Source organism: Blennius ocellaris, assembly GCF_963422515.1.
Source record: "Blennius ocellaris genome assembly, chromosome: 11".
Taxonomy (NCBI): Eukaryota; Metazoa; Chordata; class Actinopteri; order Blenniiformes; family Blenniidae; genus Blennius; species Blennius ocellaris.
The window spans coordinates 4,302,942-4,323,433 of NC_137660.1; the positions used below are offsets into that span (position 1 = coordinate 4,302,942).

The 20,492-nt window shown below is 47.5% G+C and overlaps 1 protein-coding gene across 1 annotated transcript in view; it reads left to right on the forward strand.

Moving 5' to 3' along the window:
• The window catches only part of lrp5 (low density lipoprotein receptor-related protein 5), a 100,446-nt gene that overhangs the window by 60,930 nt on the left and 19,024 nt on the right, over positions 1-20,492 (forward strand). Inside the window, exons 12-15 of the mRNA XM_080504677.1 lie at positions 12,180-12,396; positions 14,119-14,272; positions 18,589-18,724; positions 20,146-20,390. Of these exons, the coding sequence (XP_080360803.1) occupies positions 12,180-12,396; positions 14,119-14,272; positions 18,589-18,724; positions 20,146-20,390 (752 nt within the window). The remainder of the gene's footprint in view (positions 1-12,179; positions 12,397-14,118; positions 14,273-18,588; positions 18,725-20,145; positions 20,391-20,492) is intronic.

Consider the following 20,492-nt stretch of genomic DNA (forward strand, 5'->3'; position numbering starts at 1 on the left):
GGTCCTCCAAGTCCAAAACAGTGAACGATGCTCAACCAGCGCCTTCAATCGGTTGATCGTAAATGTGTTGATCCAGCTAGAAGTACATGTTGGAGTCATTGTCCATCATAGGCGAGTGTGCAGAGTCATGAGAAATATTGCGAGGTGATCTGATCCGTCTGTACAAAGGATTCCTGAATTCATGTTTCTATCAAGCACATTAGTGAAAATATTATCAGGTTTCAATTACTGGAGAGACTTGGTTGGTTTCAGCACAGCAGGTATTCTCTACTGATGAGGCTGGACAATCCACTGCTAATGTGCTGTATATGTAAAGTCATTATGTAGTTCTAACTATGGCCTCGTTTACACCACGTTTCAAGTGAAAACGCCTGTTTTTTGGGTTTTGCTTCAGAAACATTTGTAGTTTACACAACAGGCCATGACTCGGTGCTGTTTTGTAATAAAACCACACAAACATGCACGCAAACAACAAAACGCTACAAACACTAACATTGGCTCCCAGGAGAATATGACTCTTTACTCTGCTATTGGCAGTGGCGGCGTTTTCCGCCATCGACACTGAGATGGAGTCTGAACCTTTTCAAAAGGTTTCACCCTGGAAACTGTTCTTAAGAATTTGCCTTTCCAGTGGCTCGAAGCACCATTGTCGTGTAAAACCACAAAGAAAAGTTGAGTGTTTTGGCTTGATAGCACTGTCGTGGAGGCAGTGTGAGTGTTGGACAGGCGGCCAGTCCACCACAGTCCAAACAGAGGGACAGACAACCACACCTGACGGCCACCAGCTAACCTCACTAGCATGTTTTTGGACTGTGGAAGGAAGTGGAGAAACACACACACACTTGGAGAGAACGTGTAAACTCCACATCATCGTCAGCGTTTCTGCCACTCCGGTAAACTTCGGTCATTTTCAAACTTTGCCATGTAAACAAAAACAATGCCTTTCCAGCTGAAACCTCGTCATGTGGTGACGACCTGGCTCCGCCCAGAGGAGAACCGGGCATGCTTGGCTGAAGTGATGTTTTATTGGTAGTTCTTGGGTGTACAATAACCAAACAGAACCCCAAAGACACGATATTACAACAAGGGAGGCCAGATGGGTAATGCCTATTAACTAAACCATGTTTGATCTAATACAGCGTAAGAAAGGCGGCAGCTTCTCTAGAAAGCCCTGAAGGAAAACTAACAGGAAGCTGTTTGCTAGAAGGCCTTTAACTACAGTTCAACTGTCACACATTTCATAAACAAAAAGCAGCAAAATGGGAACAAACCAAACAGTTTGACGAAGGGTTGACCAAACCTGCACATAGATAGAGAAGCTGGAGTGAAGCAGGGTGAAGCAGAGTGAAGCAGGGTGAAGCAGGGTGTAGCAGGGTGAAACAGGGTGAAGCAGTGTGAAGCAGGGTGAAGCAGGGTGAAGCAGAGTGAAGCAGGGTGAAGCAGAGTGAAGCAGGGTGAAGCAGGGTGTAGCAGGGTGAAACAGGGTGAAGCAGTGTGAAGCAGGGTGAAGCAGGGTGAAGCAGAGTGAAGCAGGGTGAAGCAGAGTGAAGCAGAGTGAAGCAGGGTGAAGCAGAGTGAAGCAGAGTGAAGCAGAGTGAAGCAGGGTGAAGCAGGGTGAAGCAGAGTGAAGCAGTGAGAAGCAGGGTAAAGCAGAGTGAAGCAGGGTGAAGCAGGGTGAAGCAGTGAGAAGCAGTGAGAAGCAGGGTAAAGCAGAGTGAAGCAGGGTGAAGCAGGGTGAAGCAGAGTGAAGCAGGGTGAAGCAGTGAGAAGCAGTGAGAAGCAGGGTAAAGCAGAGTGAAGCAGGGTGAAGCAGGGTGAAGCAGGGTAAAGCAGAGTGAAGCAGGGTGAAGCAGTGAGAAGCAGTGAGAAGCAGGGTAAAGCAGGGTGAAGCAGAGTGAAGCAGGGTAAAGCAGGGTGAAACAGAGTTCAGACCATCCCAACACACCAGGTTCTCTGGCAGACGAACACCACCTCCTGCATCATGACGACTCTGCTGGAGCTGCTCAATACGCCCAGCTGGTGGGCGGAGCTTAGCCAATCAGCAGTCATCCTCCAATCAAATGCTCCCATCAGGACAGGAGGAGGAAGTCACTGAGGGAACTTCCTGTCAATCAGCACACTGAAACAAAGAGTACGTCCAAAATGTCCCTCCTATCTCCTTATCTATGGACTTTACCTGAACCCTGGGTGGAGTTAGGAAAGGTGCTAGGAGGCTTCCTAAAGGAGTTAGGGAATGTGTTAGGAGGCTTCCTAAAGGAGTTAGGAAAGGTGCTAGGAGGCTTCCTGAAGGAGTTAGGGAAGGTGCTAGGAGGCTTCCTGAAGGAGTTAGGGAAGGTGCTAGGAGGCTTCCTGAAGGAGTTAGGGAAGGTGCTAGGAGGCTTCCTAAAGGAGTTAGTGAAGGTGCTAGGAGGCTTCCTGAAGGAGTTAGGGAAGGTGCTAGGAGGCTTCCTGAAGGAGTTAGGAAAGGTGCTAGGAGGCTTCCTGAAGGAGCTAGGGAAGGTGCTAAGAGGCTTCCTAAAGGAGTTAGTGAAAGGTGCTAGGAGGCTTCCTGAAGGAGTTAAGGAAAGGTGTTAGGAGGCTTCCTAAAGGAGTTAGGGAAGGTGCTAGGAGGCTTCCTGAAGGAGCTAGGGAAGGTGCTAGGAGGCTTCCTGAAGGAGTTAGGGAAGGTGCTAGGAGGCTTCCTGAAGGAGTTAAGGAAAGGTGTTAGGAGGCTTCCTGAAGGAGTTAGTGAAGGTGCTAGGAGGCTTCCTGAAGGAGTTAGGGAAGGTGTTAGGAGGCTTCCTGAAGGAGTTAGGGAAGGTGCTAGGAGGCTTCCTGAAGGAGTTAGTGAAAGGTGTTAGGAAGCTTCCTGAAGGAGTTAGGGAAGGTGCTAGGAGGCTTCCTGAAGGAGTTAGGGAAGGTGCTAGGAGGCTTCCTGAAGGAGTTAGTGAAAGGTGTTAGGAGGCTTCCTGAAGGAGTTAGGAAAGGTGCTAGGAGGCTTCCTGAAGGAGTTAGGGAAGGTGCTAGGAGGCTTCCTAAAGGAGTTAGTGAAGGTGCTAGGAGGCTTCCTGAAGGAGTTAAGGAAAGGTGCTAGGAGGCTTCCTGAAGGAGTTAGGGAAGGTGCTAGGAGGCTTCCTGAAGGAGTTAAGGAAAGGTGCTAGGAGGCTTCCTGAAGGAGTTAGGGAAGGTGCTAGGAGGCTTCCTGAAGGAGTTAGGGAAGGTGCTAGGAGGCTTCCTGAAGGAGTTAGGAAAGGTGCTAGGAGGCTTCCTGAAGGAGTTAGGGAAGGTGCTAGGAGGCTTCCTGAAGGAGTTAGGGAAGGTGCTAGGAGGCTTTCTAAAGGAGTTAGGAAAGGTGCTAGGAGGCTTCCTGAAGGAGTTAGGGAAGGTGCTAGGAGGCTTCCTGAAGGAGTTAGGAAAGGTGCTAGGAGGCTTCCTGAAGGAGTTAGTGAAGGTGCTAGGAGGCTTCCTGAAGGAGTTAGTGAAAGGTGCTAGGAGGCTTCCTGAAGGAGTTAGGGAAGGTGCTAGGAGGCTTCCTGAAGGAGTTAGGGAAGGTGCTAGGAGGCTTCCTGAAGGACTTCCACATGGTGAATCACATCCAGCCCTGGTTTTGAGGTTCTTGTTCAGGTTTGCTGGAACCACTTCGTGGAACCAGCAGGTTGGACCAGAGGAACCACAGACACAAGAACAGCTCAAGGTGTCTGTCTGGAGTTGAACGACGTCGGTGTGAGTGGTTCTAGATCAGGGTTGTCAAACACATTTGAGTTCAAGGGTTCATATACAGTCCAGTTTTCATCTTGAGGGGGCGGGACCTGTGAAATAGTACAATAACCTTTAAATCCACATTTCAAAACATCGGCGTTTTGTTGTTCCACACAGTGTTTGTGATGAAAATGTGGATATTTTCAGAGGGACTTGTCCCTCACACTATGACTGCAACACAGATTGAGGCTCATGTGAGCTGAAAAGCCACTTCCTGTCTGGATGCAGTGTTTTAGTGTTTGTAGCCGCCAGCAGCCAGAGTGACGTGTCCGCCATTCACCCTGTAGGTGGCGCTGTGTTGACCAGGAGGTGAGAGTGAGAGCGTATGTGAACTGTCCTGGGACAGTCTGACTCCTTCCTGCGTGTCCAATCAGACCTTTGTTACTGTTCTGCTCGCTTTCTTTCTGTCTTTTTGTCTTTCCCCCCATTGTCCATCCAGAAATGAGACATTCTCACACCTAAATGAAAGTAAATAAATCACTCCCAGTGCAGAATTCTTGCTGAAAAAGCATGAGAAGAGAAGAGAGAGAGAGAGAGAGGAGAGAGAAGAGAAAGTGATTTTCTTTGCCATCTTTTCACTGGGATGGCCATGTCTAATTGTGTCCCAGTGATAAATGAATAGGTTTTTTGTGGCGGGGTCAGGAACTCCCTCGGATCAGAGGCCCATCAAAGTGAATGGTTGCTCACCTCCTCACCCCTCCTCCTCCTGAATGAATATTTAAATGAGGGTTCACAACACAGATAGCTGGATCCACAGCTGCCCATCACAGCAACAGCTCCACACTTTCTCGTGTTTCTTTGTGTGAAAGAGAGCAAAGAGAGCAAAGAGAGCCAATCAGAGGCCGTACAGGACTTGTGTAGAAACCAAACCACCACCAGGCTCCGGCCTGTTTGGAACCTTTCCAATCTAACATCTACCAGCGTCATGAAGCTTCAATAAATGTGATTTTATTGAGTGATGTTTAGTGCATTTTCTCTCTTTTTGACTTCCGCTGTAGTGTCTGAATGCAGGAGTCTTTACCAGTGGAGCTGCAGCTTCAGTGAGGTTTGACTCAGGTCAGTGATGGGAACCTTCAAATGAGCCACAAACAGTGGATCAGACAGGAAGTCTGCTGTTTGTGACGTCAGGGAGAGGAATTCATTGGTCCTGGAACCATCCTGCTCATTTCAACATATGTACGTATTCCAGGCCTTGTCCCTACTAGCCTGTATTGATCTGTTCAGTCAAGGACTGTTCCGGACTAGCCTATATTGATCCGTTCAGTCAAGGACTGTTCCAGACTAGCCTGTATTGATCCGTTCAGTCAAGGACTGTTCCGGACTAGCCTATATTGATCCGTTCAGTCAAGGACTGTTCCAGACTAGCCTGTATTGATCCGTTCAGTCAAGGACTGTTCCGGACTAGCCTGTATTGATCCGTTCAGTCAAGGACTGTTCCAGACTAGCCTGTATTGATCCTGTCAGTCAAGGACTGTTCTGGACTAGCCTGTATTGATCCGTTCAGTCAAGGACTGTTCCGGACTAGCCTGTATTGATCCGTTCAGTCAAGGACTGTTCCGGACTAGCCTGTATTGATCCGTTCAGTCAAGGACTGTTCCGGACTAGCCTGTATTGATCCGTTCAGTCAAGGACTGTTCTGGACTATCCTGTATTGATCCTGTCAGTCAAGGACTGTTCCGGACTAGCCTGTATTGATCCGTTCAGTCAAGGACTGTTCCGGACTAGCCTGTATTGATCCGTTCAGTCAAGGACTGTTCCAGACTAGCCTGTATTGATCCGTTCAGTCAAGGACTGTTCCGGACTAGCCTGTATTGATCCGTTCAGTCAAGGACTGTTCCAGACTAGCCTGTATTGATCCTGTCAGTCAAGGACTGTTCTGGACTAGCCTGTATTGATCCGTTCAGTCAAGGACTGTTCCGGACTAGCCTGTATTGATCCGTTCAGTCAAGGACTGTTCCGGACTAGCCTGTATTGATCCGTTCAGTCAAGGACTGTTCCGGACTAGCCTGTATTGATCCTGTCAGTCAAGGACTGTTCCGGACTAGCCTATATTGATCCGTTCAGTCAAGGACTGTTCCGGACTAGCCTGTATTGATCCGTTCAGTCAAGGACTGTTCTGGACTATCCTGTATTGATCCTGTCAGTCAAGGACTGTTCCGGACTAGCCTGTATTGATCCGTTCAGTCAAGGACTGTTCCGGACTAGCCTGTATTGATCCGTTCAGTCAAGGACTGTTCCAGACTAGCCTGTATTGATCCGTTCAGTCAAGGACTGTTCCGGACTAGCCTGTATTGATCCGTTCAGTCAAGGACTGTTCCAGACTAGCCTGTATTGATCCTGTCAGTCAAGGACTGTTCTGGACTAGCCTGTATTGATCCGTTCAGTCAAGGACTGTTCCGGACTAGCCTGTATTGATCCGTTCAGTCAAGGACTGTTCCGGACTAGCCTGTATTGATCCGTTCAGTCAAGGACTGTTCCGGACTAGCCTGTATTGATCCGTTCAGTCAAGGACTGTTCTGGACTATCCTGTATTGATCCTGTCAGTCAAGGACTGTTCCGGACTAGCCTGTATTGATCCGTTCAGTCAAGGACTGTTCCGGACTAGCCTGTATTGATCCGTTCAGTCAAGGACTGTTCCAGACTAGCCTGTATTGATCCTGTCAGTCAAGGACTGTTCCGGACTGTTCCGGACTATCCTGTATTGATCCGGTCAGGACCAGTCAAGGACTGTTCCGGACTAGCCTATATTGATCCGTTCAGTCAAGGACTGTTCCGGACTAGCCTGTATTGATCCTGTCAGTCAAGGACTGTTCCGGACTAGCCTGTATTGATCCTGTCAGTCAAGGACTGTTCTGGACTAGCCTGTATTGATCCTGTCAGTCAAGGACTGTTCCGGACTAGCCTGTATTGATCCGTTCAGTCAAGGACTGTTCCGGACTAGCCTGTATTGATCCGTTCAGTCAAGGACTGTTCCGGACTAGCCTGTATTGATCCGTTCAGTCAAGGACTGTTCCGGACTAGCCTGTATTGATCCGTTCAGTCAAGGACTGTTCCGGACTAGCCTGTATTGATCCGTTCAGTCAAGGACTGTTCTGGACTATCCTGTATTGATCCTGTCAGTCAAGGACTGTTCCGGACTAGCCTGTATTGATCCTGTCAGTCAAGGACTGTTCCGGACTAGCCTGTATTGATCCTGTCAGTCAAGGACTGTTCCGGACTAGCCTGTATTGATCCTGTCAGTCAAGGACTGTTCCGGACTAGCCTGTATTGATCCGTTCAGTCAAGGACTGTTCCGGACTAGCCTGTATTGATCCTGTCAGTCAAGGACTGTTCCGGACTAGCCTGTATTGATCCTGTCAGTCAAGGACTGTTCCGGACTAGCCTGTATTGATCCTGTCAGTCAAGGACTGTTCCGGACTAGCCTGTATTGATCCTGTCAGTCAAGGACTGTTCCGGACTAGCCTGTATTGATCCGTTCAGTCAAGGACTGTTCCGGACTAGCCTGTATTGATCCTGTCAGTCAAGGACTGTTCCGGACTAGCCTATATTGATCCGTTCAGTCAAGGACTGTTCCGGACTAGCCTGTATTGATCCTGTGAGTCAAGGACTGTTCCAGACTAGCCTGTATTGATCCTGTCAGTCAAGGACTGTTCCGGACTAGCCTGTATTGATCCGTTCAGTCAAGGACTGTTCCGGACTAGCCTGTATTGATCCGTTCAGTCAAGGACTGTTCCGGACTAGCCTATATTGATCCTGTCAGTCAAGGACTGTTCCGGACTAGCCTATATTGATCCGTTCAGTCAAGGACTGTTCCGGACTAGCCTGTATTGATCCGTTCAGTCAAGGACTGTTCCGGACTAGCCTGTGTTGATCCTGTCAGTCAAGGACTGTTCCAGACTAGCCTGTATTGATCCTGTCAGTCAAGGACTGTTCCGGACTAGCCTGTATTGATCCGTTCAGTCAAGGACTGTTCTGGACTAGCCTGTATTGATCTTGTCAGTCAAGGACTGTTCCAGACTAGCCTGTATTGATCCTGTCAGTCAAGGACTGTTCCAGACTAGCCTGTATTGATCCTGTCAGTCAAGGACTGTTCCGGACTAGCCTGTATTGATCCGTTCAGTCAAGGACTGTTCCGGACTAGCCTGTATTGATCCGTTCAGTCAAGGACTGTTCCAGACTAGCCTGTATTGATCATGTCAGTCAAGGACTGTTCCGGACTAGCCTGTATTGATCCTGTCAGTCAAGGACTGTTCCGGACTGTTCCGGACTATCCTGTATTGATCCGGTCAGGACCAGTCAAGGACTGTTCCGGACTAGCCTGTATTGATCCTGTCAGTCAAGGACTGTTCCGGACTAGCCTGTATTGATCCGTTCAGTCAATGACTGTTCTGGACTAGCCTGTATTGATCCGTTCAGTCAAGGACTGTTCTGGACTAGCCTGTATTGATCCTGTCAGTCAAGGACTGTTCCGGACTAGCCTGTATTGATCCTGTCAGTCAAGGACTGTTCCGGACTAGCCTGTATTGATCCTGTCAGTCAAGGACTGTTCCGGACTAGCCTGTATTGATCCGTTCAGTCAAGGACTGTTCCGGACTAGCCTGTATTGATCCTGTCAGTCAAGGACTGTTCCGGACTAGCCTATATTGATCCTGTCAGTCAAGGACTGTTCCGGACTAGCCTATATTGATCCGTTCAGTCAAGGACTGTTCCGGACTAGCCTGTATTGATCCGTTCAGTCAAGGACTGTTCCGGACTAGCCTGTGTTGATCCTGTCAGTCAAGGACTGTTCCAGACTAGCCTGTATTGATCCGTTCAGTCAAGGACTGTTCCGGACTAGCCTGTATTGATCCGTTCAGTCAAGGACTGTTCCGGACTAGCCTGTATTGATCCGTTCAGTCAAGGACTGTTCTGGACTAGCCTGTATTGATCTTGTCAGTCAAGGACTGTTCCGGACTAGCCTGTATTGATCCTGTCAGTCAAGGACTGTTCCAGACTAGCCTGTATTGATCCTGTCAGTCAAGGACTGTTCCGGACTAGCCTGTATTGATCCTGTCAGTCAAGGACTGTTCCGGACTAGCCTGTATTGATCCTGTCAGTCAAGGACTGTTCCGGACTAGCCTGTATTGATCCTGTCAGTCAAGGACTGTTCCGGACTAGCCTGTATTGATCCGTTCAGTCAAGGACTGTTCCGGACTAGCCTGTATTAATCCTGTCAGTCAAGGACTGTTCCGGACTAGCCTATATTGATCCGTTCAGTCAAGGACTGTTCCGGACTAGCCTGTATTGATCCTGTCAGTCAAGGATTGTTCCAGACTAGCCTGTATTGATCCTGTCAGTCAAGGACTGTTCCGGACTAGCCTGTATTGATCCGTTCAGTCAAGGACTGTTCCGGACTAGCCTGTATTGATCCTGTCAGTCAAGGACTGTTCCGGACTAGCCTGTATTGATCCTGTCAGTCAAGGACTGTTCCGGACTAGCCTATATTGATCCTGTCAGTCAAGGACTGTTCCGGACTAGCCTGTATTGATCCGTTCAGTCAAGGACTGTTCCGGACTAGCCTATATTGATCCTGTCAGTCAAGGACTGTTCCGGACTAGCCTATATTGATCCGTTCAGTCAAGGACTGTTCCGGACTAGCCTGTATTGATCCGTTCAGTCAAGGACTGTTCCGGACTAGCCTGTGTTGATCCTGTCAGTCAAGGACTGTTCCAGACTAGCCTGTATTGATCCTGTCAGTCAAGGACTGTTCCGGACTAGCCTGTATTGATCCGTTCAGTCAAGGACTGTTCTGGACTAGCCTGTATTGATCTTGTCAGTCAAGGACTGTTCCAGACTAGCCTGTATTGATCCTGTCAGTCAAGGACTGTTCCAGACTAGCCTGTATTGATCCTGTCAGTCAAGGACTGTTCCGGACTAGCCTGTATTGATCCGTTCAGTCAAGGACTGTTCCGGACTAGCCTGTATTGATCCTGTCAGTCAAGGACTGTTCCGGACTAGCCTGTATTGATCCGTTCAGTCAAGGACTGTTCCAGACTAGCCTGTATTGATCATGTCAGTCAAGGACTGTTCCGGACTAGCCTGTATTGATCCTGTCAGTCAAGGACTGTTCCGGACTGTTCCGGACTATCCTGTATTGATCCGGTCAGGACCAGTCAAGGACTGTTCCGGACTAGCCTGTATTGATCCTGTCAGTCAAGGACTGTTCCGGACTAGCCTGTATTGATCCGTTCAGTCAAGGACTGTTCTGGACTAGCCTGTATTGATCCGTTCAGTCAAGGACTGTTCTGGACTAGCCTGTATTGATCCTGTCAGTCAAGGACTGTTCCGGACTAGCCTGTATTGATCCTGTCAGTCAAGGACTGTTCCGGACTAGCCTGTATTGATCCTGTCAGTCAAGGACTGTTCCGGACTAGCCTGTATTGATCCGTTCAGTCAAGGACTGTTCCGGACTAGCCTGTATTGATCCTGTCAGTCAAGGACTGTTCCGGACTAGCCTATATTGATCCTGTCAGTCAAGGACTGTTCCGGACTAGCCTATATTGATCCGTTCAGTCAAGGACTGTTCCGGACTAGCCTGTATTGATCCGTTCAGTCAAGGACTGTTCCAGACTAGCCTGTATTGATCATGTCAGTCAAGGACTGTTCCGGACTAGCCTGTATTGATCCTGTCAGTCAAGGACTGTTCCGGACTGTTCCGGACTATCCTGTATTGATCCGGTCAGGACCAGTCAAGGACTGTTCCGGACTAGCCTGTATTGATCCTGTCAGTCAAGGACTGTTCCGGACTAGCCTGTATTGATCCGTTCAGTCAAGGACTGTTCTGGACTAGCCTGTATTGATCCGTTCAGTCAAGGACTGTTCTGGACTAGCCTGTATTGATCCTGTCAGTCAAGGACTGTTCCGGACTAGCCTGTATTGATCCTGTCAGTCAAGGACTGTTCCGGACTAGCCTGTATTGATCCTGTCAGTCAAGGACTGTTCCGGACTAGCCTGTATTGATCCGTTCAGTCAAGGACTGTTCCGGACTAGCCTGTATTGATCCTGTCAGTCAAGGACTGTTCCGGACTAGCCTATATTGATCCTGTCAGTCAAGGACTGTTCCGGACTAGCCTATATTGATCCGTTCAGTCAAGGACTGTTCCGGACTAGCCTGTATTGATCCGTTCAGTCAAGGACTGTTCCGGACTAGCCTGTGTTGATCCTGTCAGTCAAGGACTGTTCCAGACTAGCCTGTATTGATCCGTTCAGTCAAGGACTGTTCCGGACTAGCCTGTATTGATCCGTTCAGTCAAGGACTGTTCCGGACTAGCCTGTATTGATCCGTTCAGTCAAGGACTGTTCTGGACTAGCCTGTATTGATCTTGTCAGTCAAGGACTGTTCCGGACTAGCCTATATTGATCCTGTCAGTCAAGGACTGTTCCAGACTAGCCTGTATTGATCCGTTCAGTCAAGGACTGTTCCGGACTAGCCTCTATTGATCCTGTCAGTCAAGGACTGTTCTGGACTAGCCTGTATTGATCCTGTCAGTCAAGGACTGTTCCGGACTAGCCTCTATTGATCCTGTCAGTCAAGGACTGTTCTGGACTAGCCTGTATTGATCCGTTCACTCAAGGACTGTTCCGGACTAGCCTGTATTGATCCGTTCAGTCAAGGACTGTTCCGGACTAGCCTGTATTGATCCGTTCACTCAAGGACTGTTCCGGACTAGCCTGTATTGATCCGTTCAGTCAAGGACTGTTCCGGACTAGCCTGTATTGATCCGTTCAGTCAAGGACTGTTCCGGACTACCCTGTATTGATCCGTTCAGTCAAGGACTGTTCCGGACAGTCATAGCTCAGTGACCAATAGGAGTGCAGCACAGAGTCACCTGACTGCTGTAGACTGAAGAAATCATGTGTGACGCCAGCTGAAACATCCTGTCCTCTGTGTTTGTTCAACCTGAGCAGGACAGGACAGGTTGTTGGTTCTAACACCCTGTTTTCTTCATGTGGTCCCTGTTGACATGACAACATGTTCTAGTAGAAAGACAAAAGAAGGTTCCTCGCTCTTCGTGTGTCCGTTCAGTAGACAATGGTGCTTTTAGAACCTGGAAAACAACTTTTTGAAAATGTTCCATGTCCATGTCGTCAGTGAACCACTGGGCATGTGCATGCCTGGCCCAAGTAAAACAAGTCGTGGCTTAGAGTCCAGACTTTGCTGTGTAGTTTTCAGCGTTTATGACGTTTCCATGGAAACGCACATTGTTTTCAAAATGCAGCTTGGACACCACATTGTTATGAAAAGAAAACGCTAAATGTCAGTGTGAACTTTGTGGTTGAGACGGTCTCAGGTTTGGCGTTTCTGGCCACAGTGTGGTTGCAGCATGTTTCTCTGTCTGTCACCTGATTGGTCAGGAGTGGATGAGCGGACACGCCCTCACTGCTGTGCTTCCTGCTCTCAGGTCATCAACGTGGACGGCTCCAACAGACAGACTCTGCTGGAGGACAAGCTGCCTCACATCTTTGGCTTCACCCTGCTGGGAGACTACATCTACTGGACCGACTGGCAGAGACGCAGCATCGAGCGGGTCCACAAGGGCACGGCGGTGCGCGAGATCATCATCGATCAGCTGCCAGATCTAATGGGACTGAAGGCCACAAAAGTGACGGAGACATACGGTGAGCAGCACATTTCCTGTTTTCCAGAGAACAATCCAGTGTGAATGTGGTCAAAGCAGTAAAGACGCTCAGCACAATCTATATTTAGTTATTTGGACGATATTGTGAAGAACTGAGGGTAGTTCTGGAGAGGGTTGCAGGTTTGAATCCCTGCAGGGTTGTGGCTGCCCACTGCAACTACAACTAGGATGCTCAATGCTGAGCAAAGCAATTCTCCAAGACCATTAATAACGTATGATTAGTTCTTTTTTGTATTGTTATTTTTCATCACAAGTCCCGTTCATACGCAGCATGATAATCTGTCTTCGTATTTACATTTTTGTAGTTAAAGTGGTCAGCGAGAGTGCAAAGTAAAATGCCTTGCGGCGTACCTGGTGGTCCAGGATGGGGGTTGGGTGCCTGCGTGGCTCAGCCGTAATGCAGGCGGGGGGTTGGGGGTCAATCGTGCAGCTTTAAAAGGGAAGAGTTTCAGCTCTTTCACCAACATTGACAGGAACGACAGAGTCTGAAGACCTTCAACTGTAAGTGTCAAGACAAGTCATGATGTCGTGAGACAAAACATTCACACACACCCTGATCTGCTGGATTGTCTTGCTCCAGGTCTCCTCACCCTGACCCTACCTTCTCAGAACTGGGATAGCAAGGCCTCTGTGTAGTACACTATTCCTGAAGATAGATATCTTCACTTCATGTGTAATAGTCTCTCTGCATCATCCTGGAACAGGGCTGCTCAATTATGGAAAGAAATCATAATCACCATTATTTGGGGCAATATTGAAATCACGATTATTCACACGATTATGTCTTTGAATTTGGAACAGCATTTATTGAACATGTTTAAAAAAGACTCTCCTCTTAGAGATATAAAATATCTTGCAATGTAGTAGTAAAAAACCAAATGTTGTACTGCACTCAGTCTTTTGAAAACAATAAATAAATAAAATAGAATAAAGAGATAGATATACTTCAATAAATCAGTCCAACATAAATACTTTGACAAATTGTTCCAAACTAAAATGTTGGCGGTGTCGAGCCGATGAACACACGTTCCTCAGCAAGGAACTCTAAACTTTGTTTTTAATTCCAACACACTTCTCACAAACACTTTTCTTTTCTCTCCAACGGAGCTTCACATGGTGGAACCACTAAACTACTTCCTCTCTACAAAATAAAGTTCCCCACCACCCCACAGTAATTATGACCTGAACTGATCCCCACAGTGGGGAACTTTATTTTGTAGAGAGGGGGGGTTTCCTGTCGGTGGTATTCTGGTGTAGCAGCATGTGGCGCTGCTCTCATGCTGGAGAGAAAAGAAGAGTTAGTGAGAAGTGTGGATTCATGGAGGATAAAGTTTAGAGTTCCTTGCTGAACTCCTCCTCTGACTGCCGTTCATCGTCTCTACGTCATCGTTTCTCCTCCATTAGGAGTTCTGAGATCGTCTGGAGCCAAAATGACAATCACAATTCCAATGTGATGAATTGAGCAGCCCAGTCGATTCCTTCCAGAATTCTCCAACACACAGCTGAACACTTTGACTCCAACCAGGCAGGAAGTTCAGAACTTCATGTGTCCACAGCTGATGGACAGACAATAGAAGACACTTGTTGGCTGGTGGAGGAAGTTGGAGGTTTGTGTCCGAGAGACAGAAGCTCTTCAGTGGCTCATGTAAACCTCCTGGCTGTCCAGGAAGACATGTCAAGCGTCTCTTCCTACTGTGTCCAGGTACAAACGGCTGTGCGCTGGACAACGGCGGCTGCAGCCACCTGTGTTTCTGGCGCCAGCAGGCGGTCAGCTGTTCCTGTCCCATGGGCATGGAGCTGCTCTCTGACCTGCAGACCTGCGTGGTGCCTGAAGCCTTCCTGCTCTTCACCAACAGGTACGGCTTCACTGCGTCCTCTGGGAACTCCAGTCTCCCCCAAAGGAAGCTAACGTCCTCAGTGAGTTTGCTCTGGAACGTGCAGGCCATACATTGAGTGTTGGACACAGTGCTCCCAGACTGCAGTACCGGTACTTGACCCAGGCCTGCAGGTACTACGTTGACGTGGTCTGTCAGCAGCAGGTAGACACCAGAGGACCCGTGGAGATTGTTTATTATTAGCCAGAATGACAAAGGTAAGGCTGCATTATGTTGTCAAGAGGAGGAGAAAGCTGGTCGCTACAACAGCAGCGTCATCACGGACGTCTAGAGGAGTTAACCCCTTCATCACTCTGTCTCACTGCTCGGCTTACACTAAAGACTTTCAGGATCAAACATGTTCAACATGATTCAAGTGTGACTGGTAGTCATTAACAGTGATCTTCGTCCCTCCGTCTACAAGCAGCTTCCCCGTGTCCTGCAGGTTTAGCTCCTCCCCCTTCAGCACACCTCAAGCTGCTGCTGACGTCATGGTCAAGCTGTCAACAAGCCTACGTGGCCCTTATTGCATTCATGTGTGTTGCAACTGGGAGGAAGTCAAACCTGGAGGACCGGTGTAATGTAGAATGTCCAGTCTGGACACAGACACTATTCCCACTTTAGACAGTCCGACGTTCCCTCCTTCAAGGCTGTTTCACATGTTGTTTGTTGTGAGCCTGGAGTATAAACTAGGCTTCAGGGTATTGACTAGGTTCTCCTATGGGTACTCAGTATTGGCAAGTAGCTAAAGGTTAGTCCTGTTATCAGTATGGAAATGAAAGATTTTGGTCATAATGCGTAATGCAGATCGGTCGTTATTACAATCAGAACTCTGGAGTGAAACCAGTCCAGGTGACTTGTGTTTTGCAGTCGTCTGCTCTTGATAGATTGATCAGCCTGAAGATACGAAGATATTAAACAGAGAACAACAAGCACAGTTATGTGTGATTGGTACATGAACTCACTCTGCCTTTCCTCTTGCAGTGTTTGGCTCCTCCCCTCCAGTTTACAAGCAGACTCATTTCATGGCTTTGCTGTTTTTAAAACAATCTTTCTTGATATTTGTGCTTCTGACGTAATATTGGAACACCATTCATTGCGGTCCGGTCACTTTACGATATATACATGGTGACACTTGACAATATATCATACAGCCCTTATTTGATGTCGAGTTTCCATTGTGAACAAATGATCAGGTTATAATATTTGGTCATCATTACGCTCTTTTTGTCTTAATCTGCACAAAGTAGGAATATAATGCATTATTTCAAGAAGAGTAAACCAAACCTGCAGGAGTGGAAAGAGCTGGAGGAGCTTTTCTCCATATCCTCCCCATCATGTCATGAAAATAAAATCTAAAGTGATGAAGGAACAACAAGCAGGGAAAACCAACAAAGGAGTTAATAAAAACACATCAGTGGGATATTATTTCAATGAGATAATCAAATAATTTTGGTTAAGGGCCAATGTGGAACATGTGATTGACCCCTCTGGGCCCCGAAGCTCATTTTCACTGTTTTCACTGCTGTTGCTTTTACGTTCGTATCTCAATATCTGAAGTGTTTTTTAAGGACTATTTGTTGTCCCGTTGTTCAGCACAACCTCAACAACATGATTCTACAATTATTTCTTCATTTGACCCACTGGAAGAACACACTGAACTGGAAAGCACAAAAACAAAACAAAAAACAAAGACGTCTTTCTGCATTTCTTTCAAATTTGGTACCAAGAAGGCTGCTTATGGAAATGATTTCACAACTGACAGGTCATCCCGTGAGGTCACTCCACTAATCAATGTTGAAAAGTATAAAAACATATAACAAATTCAACATAATATGTAGACCATTGTATAAAGTCTGCAGTTTGACAATACTATTGATTTTACCACATATTTCACTATTAGAAGCTGCTAAAACTGGAGTGTTTGGTATCGTGTTTTTCTGGGCAACCTCACCTATTATACAATTATTTATTCGTTTGGACATACTAGATAAACATACTCGACGTAAAATTAGAAAAAAATCACAAAATATGAGCGTGAAAAAGATAGATTTTGATATTGACACCACATATATGAAATAAAAGATGAATTGAGGCATATCTCATGGAATTCTTACAAAACAAAGTTACAGGTGACGTGTTAAATGAGTTTTCACACGTTCTAATTACCGTATTTTCCGCCCTATAAGGCACCTAAATACCTCAAATTTTCTCAAAAGCTGCCAGTGCGCCTTATAACCCGGTGCGCCTTATATATGGATGATTGTTCTACTCGGGACTGCTATTTGAACACTGAACAACCAGAAGCTTTTATTTTGACAACTCTAACTTCGCAACCGGATCTTCAGAGCGGACGACACTCCACACAACACATTCATCACTCATGGTTGCACACCAACATTCTAACAAACCAAAATAAACTAGATGAAATAATTACTCCCTAAACTGGGGAACAAAAACACATAAACACAATCAACACAACACCAAGCCCAACAACAACCCACAATAACCTCCAACAACACAAAACATGAATTTGTCACTGCAAGGCATGATGGGACATCATGCCTTGCAGCGACAAATTCAACCTGAGCTCCTCAGTGCAGCCGATAGAAACTCCCATAATTCATTGCAGCTGTTTGTGGTGTTTTAAATGCAATTATTGGGGGTTCTATTTGGTTTGTGGTGTCGGTAATAATTGTGTTGTGTTGTGTTTTTGTTGCTTAGTTCATGTAGTTTAGTTTATTACCGGTAGTTGTAAGTTGTCAACCAGTAGTGAAGAAGGTTTTGTGTGTAGTGTCCTCCTGGCATAGGCTGCAGGTAGGACTATCAAAATAAAGCGTGTGCACCTCTCTGGGTGTTAGAATCAGTGGAAAATGTAACCTAATGGCTTTGAGCTTAAAGGTTGCTGATCACTGGTGTATTCCATGCGCCTTATAGAGCGGTGCGCCTTATATATGAATGAAGTTGTAAATTATGTCAATCAATGTAGGTGCGCCTTATAACCCTGTGCGCCTTATAGGGCAGAAAATACGGTAGGCACAGGTCGGCCTCTCTGGCTGTAAAGCTCCGTTTAGAAACAAGAATTTCCATGAATTTCTCCCCTGTACCATGAATGACGACACATACAATTGAGTTCTTATAAAAAAAAGGAGGTTTTATGTGACCCGCTAAGCCAGCGGTGCTTCCTGCGCCCAGACCGGCGAGGTGACCAGTGTTTGGGTCAGAGGGTCCCACAAAAGCCTTGATTTCCATCTGTATTGCTCCTGAAAACACTGGCTTTCTCTACACTTGTGTCTAAAAAGACCTCGAAACACAAATTCTCGTGAGAAACTGGCATGTTTTGTGTGTAAAATGTTTCACGTCGAGTCCCAGGGGTTAGCGGTTAGCTTCACTAGCTCTGCGGGCGGTGGAGGCGTGGACTGCCACAGCCGGCGTGACTCCGCCCACTGAGGTGAAAAACAAATGAATTGGACGATCAAAGACGAGTTGCTTCCATCGCTTCTGAAGCCGTGATCTACGTGATAATGTTGATCGTCTGAAATACTCCGACCGTAAACAAAAGCATCATTTCCTGGAATCACTGCCATCGTTCCTCTTCGATTGGCTGGATGTGGGCGTCATGTGATTCTGCGAGGGGGGGGGGGGGGGGGGGGGGGGGGGCATAGAGCTGTAGTGTAGACACAGAGGTATGTTTGTAGAATGAATTGAAACTGTGATTGGTCATAGATTGTGCACAAATTAAAAAAAAGATGATTAAAGGCTCCAGCGGCTCACGAGCGCGGCCGACGGCATCACGCTTTGTTTTCATGACGAATCTGGTTTTATTGGTGTGTCGACACGACTGAAGGACCGCCCGTCGCTCCCACTCGGCCCGAACAACCTGATATGGTTGATTGGAGATTCAGCGCCCATAGCGCCGTCCTGCTACGTCGTGGTAAACAAGGCATGTGAAAAGCTGGGGCCAAAGGGTTCTCAACATTTGTCCAATAACGTTCCAGAGTTTGTGCACAGTTGGTGTTTGGAGGCACAACAAAGTTGTAACTGAATTTCCTTTGGGTTCCTTGTTGGGTGGGAGAGAATGTCGAAAGAGGAAAACTCTGCGTGTTTTGTTATTATTAATGAATTTATACATACATGTATTTGTAGAATATTAATAGATGAAATTGGTAAAAGTTCTAAACAGAGGTGCAGTTGGCTCTTGAATTCTGAAATATTCTTGTGAAGGTTGTAATAATGTGTAAATTGGACAAAACAAAGTGTTTGCTTAATGATACTGAAATATCTTCTTCTGTCTTCAGGGACAACATCAGGAGCATTTCTTTGGGTACCAACAGCAATGACGTGGCCATCCCGTTGACGGGCGTCAGGGAGGCCTCCGCCCTCGACTTCGACGTCAGTGAAAGGAGAATTTATTGGACGGACATACTGGCCAAGGTGAGCTGCTCTGGACACGTGTAGACTCCATTTACAACAGTGGTACAAGCTCTCCTTGTATTTAGACTCCATTTACAACAGTGGTACAAGCTCTCCTTGTGTTTAGGCTCCATTTACAACAGTGGTACAAGCTCTCCTTGTGTTTAGACTCCATTTACAACAGTGGTACAAGCTCTCCTTGTATTTAGACTCCATTTACAACAGTGGTACAAGCTCTCCTTGTGTTTAGACTCCATTTACAACAGTGGTACAAGCTCTCCTTGTGTTTAGACTCCATTTACAACAGTGGTACAAGCTCTCCTTGTGTTTAGACTCCATTTACAACAGTGGTTTCAAACGCTTGTTGCTCCATGAACCGGGTTTAAGCTACATCGTTTTTCCGTCAGTGACTGAAACGGCCTTAACGCGAGCAGAAGGATATATGAAAAAAGGTCAAACGAATGTGATGAGTTCAGTGCAGGAAAGAGCGCTGGTGGAAGTGAAGGTGTTTTTCAAAGTAAAACTCTTGAAGCCATCAGGTGGTTGGGACCCTGGTTCAGGACCCTGGTTTAGGACCCTGGTTTAGGACCCTGGTTCAGGACCCTGGTTCAGGACCCTGGTTTAGGACCCTGGTTCAGGACCCTGGTTTAGGACCCTGGTTCAGGACCCTGGTTCAGGACCCTGGTTTAGGACCCTGGTTCAGGACCCTGGTTCAGGACCCTGGTTTAGGACCCTGGTTTAGGACCCTGGTTCAGGACCCTGGTTCAGGACCCTGGTTTAGGACCCTGGTTTAGGACCCTGGTTCAGGACCCTGGTTCAGGACCCTGGTTCAGGACCCTGGTTCAGGACCCTGGTTTAGGACCCTGGTTTAGGACCCTGGTTCAGGACCCTGGTTCAGGACCCTGGTTTAGGACCCTGGTTTAGGACCCTGGTTCAGGACCCTGGTTCAGGACCCTGGTTTAGCACCCTGGTTCAGGACCCTGGTTTAGGACCCTGGTTCAGGACCCTGGTTTAGGACCCTGGTTTAGGACCCTGGTTCAGGACCCTGGTTCAGGACCCTGGTTGACCCCACAGTGGTGCTCAGAACCAGTAAAATTCAGGTTCAATTGGTTCATAGGTGGAACTTTCTTAAATGTCCCACTCTGTCTCCATGGAAACAGGGAAAAATAAAACTTTTCTGAAAAATGCGCACCACGGCTGTAGTCAATAGTTCTCCTGCACATGCTCAGTAGACGCACCATAACAACAGTGGAATGTCACTTGGTCGTTTCATAGTGACGCCCCAACATGGAAACTCTGCTGTTTCTATGTAAACAGACGTCCTTTTCAACACGTTGCTAAAGTGAAAACACTTGAAACGTTGTGGTTTGGACGAGGCCTCAGTGTGATGGACCAGGCTTGGATGTCCACTTGACCTCTGCTCTCCCGTCTCGTCCTCTCAGACCATCAGCAGAGCCTACATGAACGGCAGCGCCGTAGAACACGTGATCGAGTTTGGACTGGACTACCCAGAGGGCGTCGCGGTGGACTGGATGGGTCGCAACATCTACTGGGCCGACACGGGTACCAACCGCATCGAGGTGGCCCGGCTGGACGGCCAGTACCGGCAGGTCCTGGTCTACAAGGACCTGGACAACCCGCGCTCACTGGACAACCCACACTCTCTGGCCCTGGACCCAGCCAACGGGTGAGACGGGGACATCTTTGTCCTGACCCTAACACAACCCAGCTTCACTTTAACAACAGCACAAACAACACTGTACATTAGTTCTACTAAAGACAACATGGT